The following is an 18,245-nucleotide window of genomic DNA, read 5'->3' as shown; positions in this document are numbered from 1 at the left end:
GGATTACGTATGTAATTCGTTTTATTTTTGTTTTGGTGTATTCATATGTGAAGCTGAATATGTGATTCTATTAATCAAGAATTGAAAATAATGCATAAACAATTTGATGTTCGTGACCATGGCAAACTCGTGTTGGATGTATATTGTATACTCTGAATTCGCGTTCAAAACCATTAGTTGGAGGCAAGATTTTTTTTGGTGCTTTCAGAATTTTAAATTCTGAAACATTATCTGAAACGAAAAAAAATGGAGTCGCATACGAAATATATGATTCCATGTGTTGTCTTGTTCGGGTGACAGACGTTTAATAATCTTGGGCTTCAAACGTCGTTAACACGTGCATATGTTTTCCTCTGTTTTCTGCGTGCGTTTGACGGTTGAAAAACTTTTAAGTTTTTCAAGCTATGGACTCGCACGTTGTTAATATGTACAACATATGCTCCTCTGTTATCGGCGGGCGATCGAAGATTATCAAACTATGGAGTCACGCGTCGAGGGCAGTTACACATGGTTTCTGTATTCAATAATTGCTTATGTGCACTTGAGCGGCTTCCAATATTGCTGACGTGCGTGTTTTACTTGTTTGCCGCTGTAGAGTACTCGGGTGCTGTACACAATTTCTCTGAGGGCACGCTTTCTTCCCGAAACTGATCGAGTTATCTATCTACAGTAAAGTAAAAAAGCTTTTCGAGTACTACAAGTTTATCGAAGATACGAAGCATTTGACTCTTGTTAGTTCCCAAAACAGAGAAAAACCGCAACGACCCACGAAAATTGATCATACAATGACTTCGAACAAGCTTACTTTTTTCACCTCTCACCAATAGATATATGTTAGTCTGTGTGCCTGTTTTTATGGCGCAGTATACTTTACGTTGGGCTTTGTTATTGGAATGGCCGCTTTCGTGAAAATCATTCGCTTGAAATTATGGTGGCAAGTTGATAAATAAAGATATTCAGTGAAGAAAACGTACCAAATCAATTTATTTTTCATCTACAATTCACATATCATTTGATTGCAAAATTGGCATTGGTCATCGTAATATTTTCTTGTATGACACACGTCATATGTTAATTTGTTTTGGAATTTGGCATACCAAATATCTAGAGCCCTTTTTGCATGCGAAGTCATTCCATCCGCCTAGATGATTTATCTCTAGGCAATGTTCAACTTCGCCCAAAAGTTTACCATGATTAGGTTCGCCCGGTGTCCAGTTACTGTAACCGAGTGGTTTTCCAGTTGATATCCAAGTGAATTTTTCCTTTTTCGGTGCCTTATTTCCATAAGCTAAATCATTACCATTTACCCAAAGTTCATATTTCCCATAATCTGTGTAGAAGGGTTAAAAGCACAAGTATATTAAAATAAAGGTGGTTTATGGGAATCAAATGTCCGTTAGTTTTTCTAGGGGCAATTGAAATATGAACGGACGCTCTCAACCTACTAATTCATTTCATGTATGCTAAAATAGCGTCCTCCTCCTCTTTCGACATAATAGTGGCCAATTCCATGGTGTGATCTGCACAAAACTTTACAGATTCGAACCAATTGGTCTGTGAATATTTTATACGAAAATTATAGCATTTGATATGTTAGAGTGAAAATGAACTGCGGACTATGAAGCTTACGAACATAATCCCGTGTGAAAATAAAGTGACTTAACAGTCACTCAGTTGTATGTAGCTGCAAATATATAGAAACAATCACTTTTAGTTATTCTTTCAGCCAGTCGTCTACTTTCAGCCACTTTTTGGCTACTAGATGACTATAACTGAAGTTTACAACTACATTCGAATATATTGTTCGAGATAACTAGGGGACAGACACGATTAAAAAAATAGTGATATTTCGTTTAAAAATAGCAAAATTAGCAGAAATTAGAGAGACTGAAACTTTTTTGTTCCATACATTGAGCATTGCCAATACATTTCCTTATGGAGGTTGTTTTGTTTATTTACCGTTATTTGTCAACAAGTCTGCCTATATCAACGCATTGCACTGTACATAGTATATGTCCATAAGAAATACACAGAGACAATGCAAAAAGATAGGCAGATTTGTTTACAAACAACAATAAATAAACAAAACGAAAATCTCCATAAGGAATGCATTGGTAATACTAAATGTGTGGAAGGAAAAACTAACAAATTAGCACAAATTAGCATCGAATTAGAAGAAACAATGGAAAAATCGTTCAAAATAGTTGAATTAGGACAAATTGATACCGTGTCTTGCCCCCAGAGATAATCACTTTTAGTCAGTAATAGTCAGCCAAAAAGTCCGAAATTAAGCGGCTGGCTACTCAGTCACACATTTTTCACACGGGATGTGTTTTGAACATGTTTTTGTTTTTCGAATTTTTCGAACCAATTTCAATAATAATTCTTAACACTTACTTTGTTAGATACATTCACAAAAAAAATCTTTTTGCCGACCTGAATCCTTGGGCCCAGCCCATCTATCTCAACATTATCTGAAAAAATGTAGAATTTGCCACCAACTATTTTTGAATATCGAAAGTCTAGAAAAGAAATCGATCTCATTTTATACATATATAGTAAATGTAACGAACTTTGCCCCAGTGTTGTGTTCATCCAAAATGATAAGGAATTCATATACGGCATAAGCAAGGCCTTCATGTCATCTATAATTTTTAGTGGAAATCATTAAGGTTTTTATCTTGCATTGACTGCTCAATTCAATATGAATGGTGATTAAATTTAACAGTAGCCTTTACGTGAAGCTCAGTACTGAACAGCAGCTTTACTGTTACTTAACCTACATTTAATTTACTTGAACGAAACTTCAAACCAAATGGTACACACTACACACCTAATATAAAGTAACAATGATAAAATTTGCCTATGTTTTTATATGGAGCACTTGTTTATGCTATATTTAAGCGACATCTTGACAGCAACCAATGACAGCAACAATAGAACGTATTTGTATTGCAAAATACTTCCACCTTGCAAATGGCGCCAAACCAATCGTCATTCTAGTCATTTTTCTCATTGAAAGTGAGATAATCTATTAGCATGTGCTACGTCAAACGATACACCAAAATTCACGTGTGAAATCCATCATTTTATCTATTTAATGCTCATACTTTCTTCACAAAAAGTCTTGCGCAATCTTGAAAAAAAAAACATTTAATACCACCAGTTCATGTTATACACCGAATTTTTTTTTTGGAGCATTGAACAAAATTCCATTGCAAAATTGGTGTATTATGCACCACTTACTACTTTATACAACATTTATGCACCAAAATTTTAATGTATCGTTCGAAATTTGTGCCCACTGAGCCGTATTTGCAACATTTTTATCCATTGGCAGCTATTTGCGGTCGTTGTTGCTTTTATTTACCATATTTTCATGCATTTGTTCCCGTTATTACCTCCTAGAAATTTTATTATATCTAAAAAATAAATGTCTAAATTGTTCGCAACGTTCTTACCATCGACTTGTAATGCTTTACACGTCACAATCGTTGCAAATGAAATATGCAATAGTAGCGTGCCATAACACACAAGTTTCAGCATATTTTTAGTAAAAAGCTATTCAAATCCGGAAATACTGAGGTGATATACCGACTATCCTGAATATTTATATTTCCACTAATGACTTTGAGCCACAATCGTTATGTATAAATAAATTTCTATGGATTCATATTAGAGCGCATTTGATATGCTATAATAAATTACCTCTTTCAAATCAATTAATATGTGCAAGATAATATCGCAATCGCAGCCTGTGCAGAACAATAATGAACAAAGGAAAACACGAATTTGCGATGAGCTAAAAACAAAAGGCACACTGACCGTACTAGTAAATGGCAAGCTAATGATTTTTAACAAAGGAGAAATCGAATTCTTTATGTTACAAACCAAAACCAAATGAATTAATCGTAAATTGTAGAACAAAAATAAACAAAAACAAACATAAAAATCTAAATATTTACTTATAAAATTGATGTTTATCATCTGCTATGCTCTCACAAAAATCATTTTTCACATTCGTACATTTCAATATGAAAATATTCAATAGTTCGCGGTAAACATTAAACGAACTGAGTTCAATAGCCGTCACAACTGTTGACACTTGTCACGCAGCGGTAGTAGTGAGTTATCAGACAGTTAAATGCACAGCCTGTGGTCGCATTTCAAGCTAATTTCAATGTTTAAAATTGATTTGCCGTTGTAACACAACTCTGCCAATTGAAAAAAAATTAAATTAATGAGATTGAAGAATTTCTCTCCTAGTATGGTCTTGTACTGAAAGCAAACGCAGATTAATGTTTTTTTTCCAAATTTCAATTAGGTTGCATTGCGATATTATTTTGCGCATATTGATTGATTTGAAAGAGGTAATTTATTATAGCATATCAAATGCGCTCTAATATGAATCCATAGAAATTTATTTATACATAACGATTGTGGCTCAAAGTCATTAGTGGAAATATAAAGGATAGTCGGTATATCAGATACCTCAGTATTTTCGGATTTGAATAGCTGTTCACTAAAAATATGCTGAAACTTGTGTGTTATGGCGCGCTACTATTGCATATTTCATTTGCAACGATTGTGTCGTGTAAAGCAATACAAGTCGATGGTAAGAACGTTGCGAACAATTTAGACATTTATTTTTTAGATATAATAAGAATTGATGAACTGAATAACTAAATAGCTACATGATTCGATCTCATCCGCATGACTAATGATTTTTACAAAAAATTATAGATGACATGAAGGCCTTGCTTATGCCGTATACGCATTCCCTATTATTTTGGCTAAACACAACATTAGAAGAAGGTTCGTCTTACATCGGTAAAACCCTTTATTTTGTTATTCATTTCTGAAAGTTGAAAAAAAAACATTTTTCCCAATACTATATGTATCTCTAGCTGCTAGGGGCTTCACGCAATTTTGCAGAACGCAAATAACTCTAAAAAAATAAAAAAAATAGTGAATCAAACCTTCAACCGAAAATTTGAACCACTTTCGAAGGATTTTGGTGGATTACGGTAAATATTGGAACATTTTTGATTTTTTGACTATACAATCTGCACAAATTTACTAGTATGCACGTCAATCTCAAATATCTATGCATATTTAATAAAATTCATTGGACTGTAATGTCAAAAAATGTTCCAATATTCATCGTTATCTACCAAAATCGTTCAAATTTACGGTTGAAGGTTTGATTCACTCTAGGGGCTAACCATGGATTTTTCATTGACTCTGTATATATCTGTATATATTGAATTTTATCGTTTAATATCGACTATAAATGTTTAATGTGCTGACGTCATTACCGATTCAAAAATGCTGGAAGTGGGTTTTGGTGGATCCTCAGGATCGTTTAGTACTGCTCCCGGTTCTGGAAGTGGATCCTCAGGATGGGCTAGGGCATTGTCAAACCCAGTCTGGTCCATCCTGAAGATCCACCAAAACCCACTTCCAGAATCGGGAGCAGTTCTGAACGATCCTGAGGATCCGCCAAAACACGCTTTCAGAACAGTATGCATTCGTCAAAGCGAAAAAATATCTGCAAAAATCGGGCAAAATCGACCAAAATGTGATCATATCGGAATTTATTTGTTTAAATGATAAAAAAATGTTAAAGTCGGTCATTATTGGTTATTTTTAAAACCTTGGTTAGCCCCAAGAGATCATACATACGCTATTTATATAGGAATTCACGTAATATTTAACGTGAATTGCCTATGCGCAACGCGGCCAACTAAAAACTAAAAACCGCGAAATTTTAAAAAAGCCGTGGTTTGCCTCTAGTATGATCTATGGCTACAACGATGAAGAGTATATATGAATTCACATTATATTTAACGTGAATTGCCTACGCGCGACGTGGCAAACGAGATCATACTTTGGCTTACCGGGTATTGGGATTCCACGTGAAATATGGGGTGAACTGCAGATATGATGTTTCGGCAACTAACTAATTGCTAATTCAAGTCAAGTGCTACATCTACGTGTGTGAAGACGAGTCCACTGCTTTATTGAGTAGTTGCATGTAAACTATACAGTCATGGACAGAATTGAGAGGCCAGCCAAAATTTGTAATTATTTTCAATTTTTATTCTCTTCCATTAGAAATGTCATATATCAATAGACAGTAGAATAAAAATTATTACTATTGACAATTTCAAACATGAACAAAGGCTTTAATTTGGCCAAGTTTTGGCCGTTGGTAATTTTATTGGTATAAAACATGGAAATTGGTTACAATTTGACCAAGTTATAGATGTCCGAAAATTTTGGCCAACTTTTTTTCGGATTTCCAACGGCCATAACTTGGCCAAATTGAAGCCGATCCAAAAGTTTAAAACCCTCAATAGTATCCTTTCTCGAAGGCCTTCAAAACTGCATTTGAACATTTCAAATCGAACGACTAGGAAAAAAGTTGCATTTTGGGCCGTTTTTACCAAGGGCCATTAGCCGCCCGTTGGCCGGCCTTTATTCGTGTTTGAAATTTGTCAAAAGTAATTATTTTTATTCTACTTTCTATTGATACATTTCTTGTGAAAGAGAATGAAAATAGAAGAATAATTACAAATTTTGGCTATCCTCTCAATTCTGTCCATGACTGTTTTTACTATATATGTATAAAATGAGATCGATTTCTTTTCTAGACTTCAGATTTGACGGTACGGACCTTCTGTACCCGTATTCGCTATTCCAAAATAGTTGGTGGCAAATTCCAAATGAACAAAACACTATAAAATTTCCACATTTTTTCAGATAATACTAATGTTAATACGAAAGACTTTGGGCCCAAGATTGAGGTCGGCAAAAAAAGCTTCTTTGTGAATACATCTATGAGTGTAAGTGATAAGAATTATTATTGCAACAAATTGGTTCGAAAAATTCGGAAAAAAATCATATTCAAAACACATTATGTTCGTAAGCTTCATAGTCAGCAGTTCATTTTCACTCTAACTTATCAAATGCTATAATTTTCGTATAAAATATTCACAGACCAATTGGTTCGAAGCTGTAAAGTTTTGTGCAGATCACAACATGGAATTGGCCACTATTATGTCGAAAGAGGAGGAGGACGCTATTTTAGCATACATGAAACGAATTAGTAGGTTGAGAGCGTCCGTTCATATTTCAATTGCCCCTAGAAAAACTAACGGACATTTGATTCCCATAAACCACTTTTATTTTAAAACTTGTACCTTTAACCGTTCAACTCAGATTCAATTAGAGCACTTTGAGTATATGGTAATGACTTAGCTTATGGAGATGGAGCACCGAAAAAGGATCATTTCTCTTGGATATCAACTGGAAAACCACTCAGTTACAGTAACTGGTCAGCGAAACAACCTGATCATAGTAATTGGGGTAATTCTTCTGGTGAGGTTGAACATTGCCTAGAGATATTTTATCTAGGCGGATGGAATGACAACAGATGCAAAATGAGCTCTAGATCTTTATTATGCCAAATTCCAAAACAAATTAACATATGACGTGTGTCATACAAGAAAATATTACGAATGTATGTGAATTGTAAATGAAAAATAAATTGATTTGGTATGTTTTCTTCACTGAATATCTTTATTTATCAACTTGCCACCATAATTTCAAGCGAATGATTTTCACGAAAGGCTGTTTTAGTAATAAGTTCTAGCATAAAGTCACCGCGATAGTCTCGATCATTGAACGTCAAACCAACAACGCCACACATTTTGACGGGAACTACATTGATGAATGTATTCAATGCAGTGTCAAACATAGTCGTCACCCAATGAGCCAAGTGAAAGAAAATATGTACTAGAGCGTCACACTGATTATGCATAGATTTGAAAGATTGCATATAAGTAGATTATGTAAAAATAGTGTGTAATTTACGTGCATAAGGTGTGCGTAAATCGTCTTTGTTTAAATAGAGGAGAATTTCAAATTATGTGTCAAAATTGTGCTTATATTTGAACATATGTCCAAACTGTGTGCAATATATGTGCATACTGCGTGCATGCTAGATTATGCACATTTCTTCCAATTTTCAATTGAGGTGTATGAGAGAAAATTACGGTTTTATATGATATATTGGAGTTTCCATAATTAAAGAAAAAAACACAAAATGTTAGATTCAAAATAGAAACTGATTCGTGGCAGAATTGTTTTTTTAATTTTTCGGACCATACTGAGAAAACTACACTGAAACAGAAGTCGATTTGACATTAACTGTCAAACCGGCAAGATGAACAAGTGCGTTTGTTAAGTGAGCGCGTTCACTCCGTGTCAGCAGGTTTTGGACGAATCTCATTTTGTAAATGATGTTGTTGTTAGTGTAATGATACCCCCGCGCATAAAGTAGCCAAACACCTGTACCATAAAATCAGGCGAACGTTCTATGTACATGTATCTATTGGTGAGTGGTGAAAAAATTAAGTTTGTTCAACTTCGTTGTATGTTCAATTTTCGTGGGTCATTGCGGTTTTCCACGGTTTGTCAGAACTGACATGCTCAGATGAATATTCAAATCTTGGCAAATTTGCCGAAATGACTTCGGGTAGGGCGATTTCAATTGTAGATTTTATGTACTTTAATGTAGTGTTTTTACTTTCTTTATGTAGGAACAATTTTTTTGAGCAATCGGCTATCGAAAAACTGCTATAAAATGGGACAACTCAAATCTTGGTCAAAAAACGTATTTTCCACAAATCGAATTTTTTTTCGAATGAAGAATGGTTCCAAAAAGTTGTAGATAAATTGTAGAATTCAAATCAATTGTCTGTTTTCAAATATGTCTTCCCGTTCGTTCGATATCGGGACGAGTCTTGAAAATTGGTCCAAAATCGGTAATACTCAAATCTTGGCCACAAATTGAAATTTCCACAAACTGAATCTTCCTCTCTTGATGCTAGGTTCCATAAAATTGTAGAAAAAATGTAGAATTCAAATCAGTCATCCGATCCTTGGTGTTTTCAACAACTTATTTGGCTCCAGGGGAGTTTAATATTTAATATGGGAATAAAACTGCTATAAACTGCTATAAAACGTGTTTTAATAACCAAGAATTAATTGTAGTGGCCCGAAAATAATTGTAGAAGCACCTACAGTTATTGTAGTGGTCGAAAATTGATTGTACTGGCCCAAATATAATTGTAGAAGCACCTACAGTTATTGTAGTGGTCGGAAATTGATTGTACTGGCCCAAATATAATTGTAGAAGCACCTACAGTTATTGTAGTGGTCGGAAATTGATTGTACTGGCCCAAATATAATTGTAGAAGCACCTACAGTTATTGTAGTGGCCCGAAAATAATTGTAGAAGCACCTACAGTTAATGTAGTGGTCGGAAATTAATTGTAGTGGCCCGAAAATAATTGTTGCTTCTACAATTCCCCTAGGATAAACTTAAACAGTCTCTTTTAACGTGAACAGATGAACAGAATTACCAGGAAACATGGTTTCCTTTGCAAAAATCCGTGATGCATTTGCTATATACGTCGAAAGATTATTATTTTCATCATTATTTTATTGCGAGTCACTCCAGAATATAATCGATGAAAAAGAAGCACAGTTCGTTATTCTTCAATAGAATCGAAAGAGTTTTTCAAGAGAATATTTGCAAATAAATTTCAATATTCTGCTACAAATTACTGCTGTAATGGAAAATTATTGATTTTATAAAAATGTTCGTCGTATGGAAAGTTGGAGCGAATTTTTTTTTGAAATTTCTGTTGAATTTGTTTCGAGAATTTCTGTTGAATTTCTTGGCGGATTTTGGGTATTTTGGAGTCTAGAATTTCAAAAAAATGCTGGAATTCAACAGAAATTCCAGAAAAAACATAAATAAAAAATTTAAAAAAAAATTTCGCTTCAACTTCCCATACGACGAACATTTTTATAAAATCAATAATTTCCCATTACAGCCGTAATTTGTAGCAGAATATTGAAAGTTTTCGCAAAGATTCTTTTGAAAAACTCTTTCGGTTCAATCGATGGAGGCTCTATCAAGCGGATGGAAAAAATCTAACCCTGGGTAATAGGTACTTGGGAGCTAGTTTAATGATGGTTCAATGGGAAGCCATCGATTTTATTCATAGAGGTTTAGGGGCGATGGACACATTATTTTTACCGAATTACGTTCGGAAATTAGAGTTACGTTCGGAATTATGAGTCCATGTGTATAAACCAATGTAATTGCAGCCGCGCAAAACCGCGCTCTGAGTGTTTTATACAAATTTCCCATGTAGAGCAAAATCGAAAGAAAAATTTAAAAAAAAATCGATCTTAATACAGTTTTTTGTATTGGTGTTATCAGCACATCGAAATTCGCGCTCGATATCACTTAATTGGCATTCCAAAACAAAATCACAACTAAAACCAAGGCTTCGTGATAGCATACCGTGGAACACAGTATATTTAACACGCAGTGTATTTAAGGCTCGGTATAATATACCAGCATATCGTACACACAGCTGCCGCACACACTTCTCTCGCTTTATGTTGCACTTTGAAAAAGCAAGAATATTCAGATGATCCTGATGATGGGCTTCCACTCAATCATAATGTATAACAAAGTTCGGTGCATAAAATAACAATTTATTTGCCATGACCAATAAAAATCATAATTACAATGAACATAACTCAAACTCTAGCTTATTGATTCAATAAACAATTACGTTGATAAATACATTTCCTAAAACCCTTACTTTTTAAATTTACTGTCTTTTAAATAAAATCATTGAAGAACGGTATCGTTTTTCATGTGGCCATACTGTAGTTTAATCCTCATTTCACCATATTTGCTGATTGGCAGTGCATTCGGGATCCATTCGATTATGAATAATCCTTGTTTGCTGGATTTACACTGGAACTAAGTAAGAAAAATCAACAAGATAAAACATCAATCATTGAAAGTGATCTCGATTCTGATTCATACCTTGGCATTTTTGTCCACACTTTTCATCTTAAGAAAAGTCTTATAAACTGTCGGCCGAATTTTTCGATTATTATCGAATACTTCATCCTCTGAGTTGATCAATTCACTGGCCGGTATATACTCGAATGTGTTTTGTGATGTCTTCCGAAATGATCGTACCACCTCCAGTTCCATCTGATTTAATGACAAAAATGGATGTCGTTCAAACTCAATGTTTTCTTTAGAAATCAATAACAGTAAATGGTGAACTGACCGTTTTTGTGCAAAAAATATATTTAATGAGTTTAATGTTCGAGAAAATCCAAGTGGACATGGTCTGATTCTTGTATCTGCCATCGGTGACAACCGTTGTTAGATTTGGTAGACGCTTCTTTTTTGTTCCCGCCGAGAATTTGGTGCGTAAAATGTCAAAATACAACTACAATTGCAGAAAATGAGTAACAATTTGATGGTTTTCAAAAAGAAAAGAATGTCTTACATGAGGCACGCTAAATTTGAGTGGTTCAGGATATCCATCGCTATTGAAATCTAGTATTAAATTCGTTGCTTCGATGACCGAACCCAACCAATTGTGATAGGATTCGAGTTGTGTACTATCTAGGCTTCGACACATTTTTTCGTGTTCCGTATAGATGTCATCGTCCGATTCCATTGAATGATCTTTGTTCGATATGAGATTTTCATTCATTACTTCCATAGGTAAATCTTCGAACAACATACCATCCGAGCATAAATAAGAAAGAACAACGTCATTTGTACTACCCGAATCGTCTAGGCCATAGATGCCGTCAATACTAAGGTTATTTTGTGTTTCGGCTGCATTTAGTTGCTCGTCACCGAATTCAACCTTATTGGCCACATTGAACTGGTCTGTAAGCTGTACCCGGTAATTAACTAGCTCAAGTCCATCGGAATATTCCCCGTTATTCAATTTATCATTCATTGGAACATTCTCACTTTCAACTGAAATTGGCAGATTTTCCATATCAACTGATTCTCCGCTACACTGGTCCAGGTTGAAAAACGAACTATTCAACGCTTCTCCTTCAGTCAGAGCATTCGGTATTTGAATCAGTTCAATGTTATCTAAACTTTCGACTAATGTTGCAGCTATTGTTGTACTACCCAGGTCATTGTAAGCGGTGGCTATAGGCACGGAAGAGACTTCCTACATGTCGAATTTAAAAAAATAATATTATTTAAATAAAGAATGAATATTTCAAATGGAGAATAAAATATTATACGCTCACAAAGCAACACTTACATCTTTGAGCCATTGGCATTCATCTATCGTAGTGCTAACAAAGGTTTTAATTATATTCGCCAGACTTTCGAATTCCTTCTGGAGATTGAGATCGCTCATGATTGCCGCCAGAATCAGCAAAATGTGTTCACAAATATCTTGTCCCATCAGAGTGCTTTGATTCGTTGCTATCAAAACTTTCGCTTTTTGACACGCACAACAAAAACTGGAAGATATTATACCACTGATGCATTAATTAATTGGAACTGCACTTGAAGGAAGTACGCCTATTTTCATGAAAAATTAACTATTTGGTTCATCCGCTATACTTACCGAACTCCTTTCTGTTCAGCAGTGCACACGGCATGCAATAGACCAATTGGAAAATTTAAACTAACATCGCAACAAACTACGAAGACTCTCTCATTGATTCTTTGCACCAATGGCGTGGCCGAAGACTCACTCATTGACTCTCTGTGCCAACTCAAAAGTTTCCTCCTTTGTTCGTCGGTCATTTGAAGTCTTTTCAAAATGTCTTCTTCAATATTTTGGACTTTGGCTTTGGTTGTGCATGATTCCAATGAGCTCTTCACATGTTTGCAACTGATGTTGACATCATTTGAGTCATATTTACAGGTATCGACATAGCTACATAAACGATTAATTGAAAGAGACTAAAATTATGTGTATGAATGTCAACGAATACGTCGAAATTGTCTATTGTTACCAAATAGCATTTCGGCTGATGATCGAAGCGCTTGCATCCGACGAAATAACTTTGTCTGTGACCGATACAAAATTTCTATAATCAACATCACGGTCTCGAATTTGTACGCTAAATAGTTGTGATTCATCTTTGGTAACCAATTGGATGGAATTGATTTTTGGCTTCAGCTTGGGTTTTGACACCACCTTTGACAGTCTGCAACTCTTATTTTTGCACGCCGTCGCCCGAATTCCATTGTAATGGCTACAGGCTTTACATTTCACAAGACCACGCAGGTTTGGGCGTCTGAGAATTTGTTTAGCATCTAAAAATCATAAATTATTCAATCACAAAATGCTTCCTTTTATTTTTGTAACTTGAAATCTCACCCATTTTCAAGCGGCTGCATTCGCTTTGAAATATGAATTGCGCTGAAATAAAGAAGAAAAAAAAGACAAAATGAAAGAAAAAATTGAATTAAATGTCTTTTAATAAAACAATTGTTTATTGGGCATGAAAATAGTCTACATTTTCGAAAAGATGCAAATATTGATTCCGATAGAAATGAGTGCAATTCCGAAAAACGATAATTTGTTTGGCATCTGCTCCCGCAAGCCCAGAGCGGTTAGTGTTGTGAATAGGAATGTGCATGACTGTGCGATTGGGACGGCCAGTGAAATTTCAGAGCCTTGTAGTGCGTACACATAGAGCAAACTGCCGCTTTGATTGAGCAAAAATGGTAAAATATATTGCCATCTGAGCACTAAAAATTTGAGCTCTAATAATGCTTGATATAGTCTATTGTTAGTATTCTCTGTGGTCGAATGTATGCCCGAAGAACCGCGCTTGATCAATGGATTTGTAACACCCCAAAGAAATCCAACCGCAACAAATGGCACTATTTCATTCAACTGCATCTTATTTACGATTAATTGCGATTGTGAAGCTATTTTTATACATTTACTTGGTTTACTTTGCAATTTCCGTTGTGTTTAACTCCAATGTACAATTACGATGTGGAACCAAAAATTCGTTTCTGCACGAAATGTAAACAGTATTGAAGAGAAAGAAAAAAGCAGAACTGTCAACTGTCAAAAGAGCTAATGTCATAACTTTTCAGTGTTATGGTGAACATAACCTTCAAATATTTTTTTCGATTTTGTTTTGTTCACGTGAAATTTCATCGCTTTTGTCGATTTTCACAAAATGTTTCTACTTTTGAGCATAACTGCGATTACATTCCTGATTGCATTCATCCATATCATCACAAAACCAGTGAGTTTTAATTTATTTTCACCCTAAACAGCGCTTCAGTTATTTGTATCCAATAAACTTAATATTTGCTGACAATTTTCTTTGCAGCTTGTTGCTTTGTTGACATCAGCATCGGCCGAAGAGAAACAATTGGTTCAAGAAATTGCCAAACTGAAGGAAGAGTTGGAGGAAATTCCGATGCGCAAGGAATACACCAGCTATGTGAAAGTGGAACGAAAAATTGTTGTTGCTCAGGGCAAACTGAACGAAACACGCAGTGCAAATCAGACGAAGAAGCTTATGTACTCCTATGGAATCCCTTACGGACTTCAAGCACTACTCTCAGTCCTGCTTTTGTTGATCACCATCGCTTATCGTTATACACCAATTGTCGTTTTCAACGGATCCCAATATGACTTCATACCATTCGGCTCGATTCTACGATTCCCAACTGGAATTGACGGAGCAGTGTCTGTGCCGTTTTGGATATTCGTCAATAATTATGTATCGCGACATGCTGCTTCTTATGTTAAGTAAATTATTGAGATGAAAATAAAATAGAAATATATGAAATTAAAAATTCAACAAAAAGTTGCTATCGTTTATTTCATTTCTCCTGCAAAAATTGGAAAAATGGGAAATTGACTTGATTTTCAATCCATTTAGCCGTGGTGAGTAGTTGTTTCTCTGAATTCTTTGGGCCCATCAATTGTAAGCTCAATGGTAGTTTTCGATCTGATAGTCGAATTGGTATTGCTACTGCTGGAATACCTATCGATACAAACAGAAATTTCAATTTATCACATTTATTCACCTATGTAATGTCAATAAATAGTCTTACCAGCCATATTTGCTGCCTGTGTGCAAAAATCCTGCACCGCACACTGATCTCGATTGCTATTTTGTGTGAACTCCGTAAAAAGTGGCGCATCGCTCAATGTGGTGGGCGTTAAAATGAGATCTACATTTTGTTTCTTGTCTTTGTTGTGAAACACACGCTCGAAATCATTGCTGATTGCCCTGCGTACTTTAAGTGCTTTCAAATAATACCTATCATAATTTTTGCTCAACAAGAAATAATTTCCACACAGTATGCGATTTTTAATAACACTATTGAAACCGATTTGTCGGTTTATGGCGAAAAATTGTTCGGTGCTACTCCATTCTTTGGTGCGATATCCATATTCGATGCCATCATACCGGGCCATATTACTGCTTACTTCACTTTGATTCAGAATTGTGTACACGAATATCGATGACTCAGTATTTGGTAGCGAAACTTCCACAACATTTGCACCGGAATCTTCGAGAATGTCGGCCACTTTGATCCACGTATCCAACACATCTTTTGAAAGGCCATTACAATGATACTCTCTGGGGATTCCAATTCGAATATTTTTCATTGAAATATCATCGGCTTTTGGTATTTCGATTGGACTGTAATGCTTTCGAATGCATGTAGCATCTTTTGAATCTGGACCAGCAATGGCGTTCAAAATTGCAACACAGTCGTCAACGGAACGAGACAAAATTGCTGGTACATCCATAGAATTAACCAACGGAATTAGACCATGTCGCGAAACTAAGCCGTACGTTGGTTTCAAACCAATTAGTCCACAGTATGAAGCCGGATTTCGTACTGAACCGCCTGTATCTGATCCCAAGGCACTGAAATTATGAGTTTGATTTTAGTTTGTTTACCTTTTCATTGTTTTGTTTGGGTTTATAACAAAATGTGTTACTTTTACGTAACCAATACTTGAGAAACTTCCGACTACTCACGCAAAACAACTGCCAGTCGCAACGGCTACGGCCGAACCACCTGAGCTTCCCCCAGCTATGTGACCTTCGTCAGATCGCCAAACGTTTTTGGTTGGCCCAAAAATCGAATCAACTGCTCCTGAGCCCATACTGAATTCATCAAGGTTCGTCTTTCCAATGAGCACCGCTCCAGCATCGTCCAAGCGATCGAATGGCGTTGCATTGTATGAAGGTACGAAATTCTCAAGCATTCTAAAAATAGTGTTTAAAATGAAAATGATTTAAGGAACAGACATCGTCGTCAGTTATCACACCTCGATGCACATGTTGTTGGCAGTCCTTTGACGCAGAAGTTATCCTTTATTGCAATCGGCACACCATCCAATTCACCTATTGCTCTCTCTTTTTGCCATCTTTCTGATGATTGTCGTGCCTTTTCCTCCGCCTGTTCGCTACATACGCTCACGAGACAATTTAAATGCTTATACTTATTGGCTAAATCTAAACAGATCTTCGTCACATCCTTTGGATCAATACTTTTCGTCTTGTAACATTGCACTAACTAAAATAAATTTGAAAACAATTGTCTGATGAAAACTGTAAGTTTTTATTTTTTTTTCTATTGCATTTGTCCATTACCTGATTTATATTCAGCGATACTAATTTATTCATATCTATTTAACATTTAAATATTTGTGGCAATTTTAAAGAGAATATTTTCAACAGTTTCTTCCAGTAAACATAGAGGTTATGTTATGTTTAATCATAAAAACAATGTTTATTGTGTCATTGAAAGATGTGTTGACATTTGAAATGTCATGAGTATTCAACCGCCAAAATAAACATTTACCGCATTCAAGCGATCTGTTTGGTTTCGCATCTTTTGCTCTAAAATTTTTTTCTAAATAATTCGAAATAGTTTGAAAGAGTCTCTGAATCACATAGTGAGATATGACTACACGTACGAGGGGAAAGCCGGCACAAAGCGATCAAAATAAAATCGCAGCTGTTAAGAAGCATATCGACAACCGGGTGTTTCTTCTCGATGGTATGATACAAAATTGAATTTTTGCCTAAATTTGCATTTGATACAATATCTCTCTTTGGTTTTATTTCAGCTAATTTAGCCGATAAGTCATCCGATGACATTCAGATTATTTCGTTGCGAAATCCATCCACAGAAAAAGCATCCAAATACTTATTCGCCAAAGGGAAAAATCAATTTTTCGAACTGTTAAGCTTTAGTGAAGAGCATCGCTGTTGGTTCGCCAACGAATCAGTTTATCCAAATGGCAATATCTATATGACATCACCGTTTGATCCATTATTTTGGGCATTGTACTACATTCGATTGAATTGCTCGGATAAATGCCAACCCATCGATCAAACCATTGTTGATGACAACTTTGCAAATGCACATCTCATTGCCGATGTATTAACGGTGGAGCAATTATCGATGGTAAATTAAGGAATTTCCACATTTCGATTTTAATGGAAAAATTAACACCATTTTTCTCATCAGATTGCCGACCAAAAAGGAGTCGAATCTTTGAAGGCGTTCAAATACAACGAGACAAAAGCAATGAATTGGTTGTCGTTGAAGTGCAAAAAACTGGCGAAAACTTTGAGGGAAAGCAATTTTCATATCGGTGCAAAGTCTACGAACTATGTGAAAACCGAAAAAGTCGGCAACGATCAACAAATTGGTAAAATCTAAAGATATTCGATTATCATTTCATTATTGATTCATCATTGTGATGATTGTGATTACACTTTAACAGATGCTGAGTTTTTGTCGTACGCCTATGGAATTCTCAGCGATTACATCACATTGGAATTATGTGAAAAACTCTCGGATCATCTTGGATTGGAAAAAATTAAGCCAGTTGCTGCGGGCAAACGGAAGTCGTTGATCGAACTGGAAAACAACACATTGAAACGGATCAAAACCGAGGAAGACTTTGCAACCGCCAATATGGTGGAGACCATTTCGCCTCCATCGATTAAGGAGAAAAAAGTCTCAACCAAAGACAAGAAAATGGCCAAGGCTGCCAGCGGCACGAAAAGTATTTCGTCATTCTTCACAAAAAAGTAATGAACGCTTTTTAAAACGTAAAACAATGCGCTCGATTTCGAAAAATTTAAATTTTAAGTCAAAATGTCTGAACACAATCCAAGGTGAAATAAAGACCAAACCTCGTTATTTTTTTGTTTTAAACGGAAAATATTGTTTCCAAATGCTTTTTGCTGCGTTGCAACTTCGACATTTCGGATTCCAATTAAGGCAATAGTATGAGTTTTCTACCCAAGAACCAAATATGGTAAGAAAATGACACATGCACGTTCCATGTGTTGATGCG

General features: G+C 35.5%; 5 protein-coding genes and 2 long non-coding RNA genes across 10 annotated transcripts; 2 read left to right on the top strand and 5 right to left on the bottom strand.

Moving 5' to 3' along the window:
* Nucleotides 1-955: 955 nt before the first annotated feature.
* On the bottom strand, nucleotides 956-1,554 carry LOC129578902 (uncharacterized). Its single transcript, XR_008689150.1, has 2 exons — nucleotides 1,446-1,554; nucleotides 956-1,330 (listed from the first exon to the last, which is right to left on the bottom strand). It is a non-coding gene; the product is annotated as an uncharacterized LOC129578902 (long non-coding RNA).
* An 843-nt stretch (nucleotides 1,555-2,397) lies between these two features.
* LOC129578901 (uncharacterized) lies at nucleotides 2,398-3,566 on the bottom strand. The gene is made up of 3 exons (XR_008689149.1): nucleotides 3,462-3,566; nucleotides 2,574-2,645; nucleotides 2,398-2,474 (listed from the first exon to the last, which is right to left on the bottom strand). It is a non-coding gene; the product is annotated as an uncharacterized LOC129578901 (long non-coding RNA).
* Nucleotides 3,567-10,560: 6,994 nt separating this feature from the next.
* On the bottom strand, nucleotides 10,561-13,957 carry LOC129578893 (uncharacterized protein C2orf42 homolog). Of its 4 annotated transcripts, none has more exons than XM_055468150.1 (9): nucleotides 13,835-13,957; nucleotides 13,260-13,301; nucleotides 12,892-13,195; nucleotides 12,498-12,812; nucleotides 12,186-12,408; nucleotides 11,400-12,089; nucleotides 11,175-11,339; nucleotides 10,922-11,095; nucleotides 10,561-10,855 (listed from the first exon to the last, which is right to left on the bottom strand). In XM_055468150.1, exons 2-9 carry the CDS (start codon nucleotides 13,261-13,263, stop codon nucleotides 10,721-10,723), a joined length of 2,010 nt encoding a protein of 669 aa, XP_055324125.1. In that variant the 5' UTR covers nucleotides 13,264-13,301; nucleotides 13,835-13,957; the 3' UTR covers nucleotides 10,561-10,720. The 4 variants fall into 4 exon arrangements, with proteins under 4 accessions (XP_055324125.1, XP_055324128.1, XP_055324126.1 ...); XM_055468153.1 differs by having other exon boundaries at nucleotides 12,186-12,390; XM_055468151.1 differs by having other exon boundaries at nucleotides 13,844-13,952.
* On the bottom strand, nucleotides 13,355-13,841 carry LOC129578900 (transmembrane protein 234 homolog). The gene has a single exon (XM_055468161.1). The coding sequence runs from the start codon at nucleotides 13,785-13,787 to the stop codon at nucleotides 13,395-13,397; it is 393 nt and encodes a 130-aa protein (XP_055324136.1). The 5' UTR covers nucleotides 13,788-13,841; the 3' UTR covers nucleotides 13,355-13,394.
* A 46-nt stretch (nucleotides 13,958-14,003) lies between the features above and the next one.
* Nucleotides 14,004-14,661, top strand: LOC129578898 (uncharacterized). Its single transcript, XM_055468159.1, has 2 exons — nucleotides 14,004-14,145; nucleotides 14,233-14,661. The coding sequence occupies exons 1-2, from the start codon at nucleotides 14,077-14,079 to the stop codon at nucleotides 14,659-14,661; spliced, it is 498 nt and encodes a 165-aa protein (XP_055324134.1). The 5' UTR covers nucleotides 14,004-14,076.
* A 31-nt stretch (nucleotides 14,662-14,692) lies between these two features.
* LOC129578894 (glutamyl-tRNA(Gln) amidotransferase subunit A, mitochondrial) lies at nucleotides 14,693-16,752 on the bottom strand. The gene is made up of 5 exons (XM_055468154.1): nucleotides 16,525-16,752; nucleotides 16,200-16,447; nucleotides 15,907-16,137; nucleotides 14,966-15,792; nucleotides 14,693-14,895 (listed from the first exon to the last, which is right to left on the bottom strand). The coding sequence occupies exons 1-5, from the start codon at nucleotides 16,555-16,557 to the stop codon at nucleotides 14,732-14,734; spliced, it is 1,503 nt and encodes a 500-aa protein (XP_055324129.1). The 5' UTR covers nucleotides 16,558-16,752; the 3' UTR covers nucleotides 14,693-14,731.
* Nucleotides 16,753-16,775: 23 nt separating this feature from the next.
* Nucleotides 16,776-18,110, top strand: LOC129578896 (ribonuclease H2 subunit B). Its single transcript, XM_055468157.1, has 4 exons — nucleotides 16,776-16,933; nucleotides 17,004-17,344; nucleotides 17,408-17,591; nucleotides 17,667-18,110. The coding sequence occupies exons 1-4, from the start codon at nucleotides 16,837-16,839 to the stop codon at nucleotides 17,978-17,980; spliced, it is 936 nt and encodes a 311-aa protein (XP_055324132.1). The 5' UTR covers nucleotides 16,776-16,836; the 3' UTR covers nucleotides 17,981-18,110.
* The last annotated feature ends 135 nt before the right edge of the window (nucleotides 18,111-18,245 follow it).

Source organism: Sitodiplosis mosellana, unplaced genomic scaffold, assembly GCF_009176505.1.
Source record: "Sitodiplosis mosellana isolate CC-2019 unplaced genomic scaffold, AAFC_SMos_1.0 Smas_scaffold_6226, whole genome shotgun sequence".
Classification (NCBI taxonomy): Eukaryota; Metazoa; Arthropoda; class Insecta; order Diptera; family Cecidomyiidae; genus Sitodiplosis; species Sitodiplosis mosellana.
Note: the sequence above shows the minus strand (reverse complement) of the source record. Positions and strands in the feature narration are given on the sequence as shown.

Excerpts from the sequence above, each read along its gene's own strand:
- LOC129578898 (XM_055468159.1), top strand. The coding sequence starts at position 14,077 with ATGTTTCTACTTTTGAGCATAACTGCGATTACATTCCTGATTGCATTC. Across the intron at positions 14,146-14,232 it reads TCCATATCATCACAAAACCA|CTTGTTGCTTTGTTGACATC; the intron begins GTGAGTTTTAAT and ends TTTTCTTTGCAG.
- LOC129578894 (XM_055468154.1), bottom strand. The coding sequence starts at position 16,557 with ATGAATAAATTAGTATCGCTGAATATAAATCAG. Across the intron at positions 15,793-15,906 it reads GCGACTGGCAGTTGTTTTGC|TGCCTTGGGATCAGATACAG; the intron begins GTGAGTAGTCGG and ends TCATAATTTCAG. Across the intron at positions 14,896-14,965 it reads ACAGGCAGCAAATATGGCTG|GTATTCCAGCAGTAGCAATA; the intron begins GTAAGACTATTT and ends TTGTATCGATAG.
- LOC129578896 (XM_055468157.1), top strand. The coding sequence starts at position 16,837 with ATGACTACACGTACGAGGGGAAAGCCGGCACAAAGCGATCAAAATAAA. Across the intron at positions 16,934-17,003 it reads CCGGGTGTTTCTTCTCGATG|CTAATTTAGCCGATAAGTCA; the intron begins GTATGATACAAA and ends GTTTTATTTCAG. Across the intron at positions 17,345-17,407 it reads CGGTGGAGCAATTATCGATG|ATTGCCGACCAAAAAGGAGT; the intron begins GTAAATTAAGGA and ends TTTTCTCATCAG.
- LOC129578900 (XM_055468161.1), bottom strand. The coding sequence starts at position 13,787 with ATGCAGTTGAATGAAATAGTGCCATTTGTTGCGGTTGGATTTCTTTGG.
- LOC129578893 (XM_055468150.1), bottom strand. Across the intron at positions 12,090-12,185 it reads AATGCCAATGGCTCAAAGAT|GAAGTCTCTTCCGTGCCTAT; the intron begins GTAAGTGTTGCT and ends TTCGACATGTAG. Across the intron at positions 11,340-11,399 it reads TCAAATTTAGCGTGCCTCAT|TTGTATTTTGACATTTTACG; the intron begins GTAAGACATTCT and ends CTGCAATTGTAG.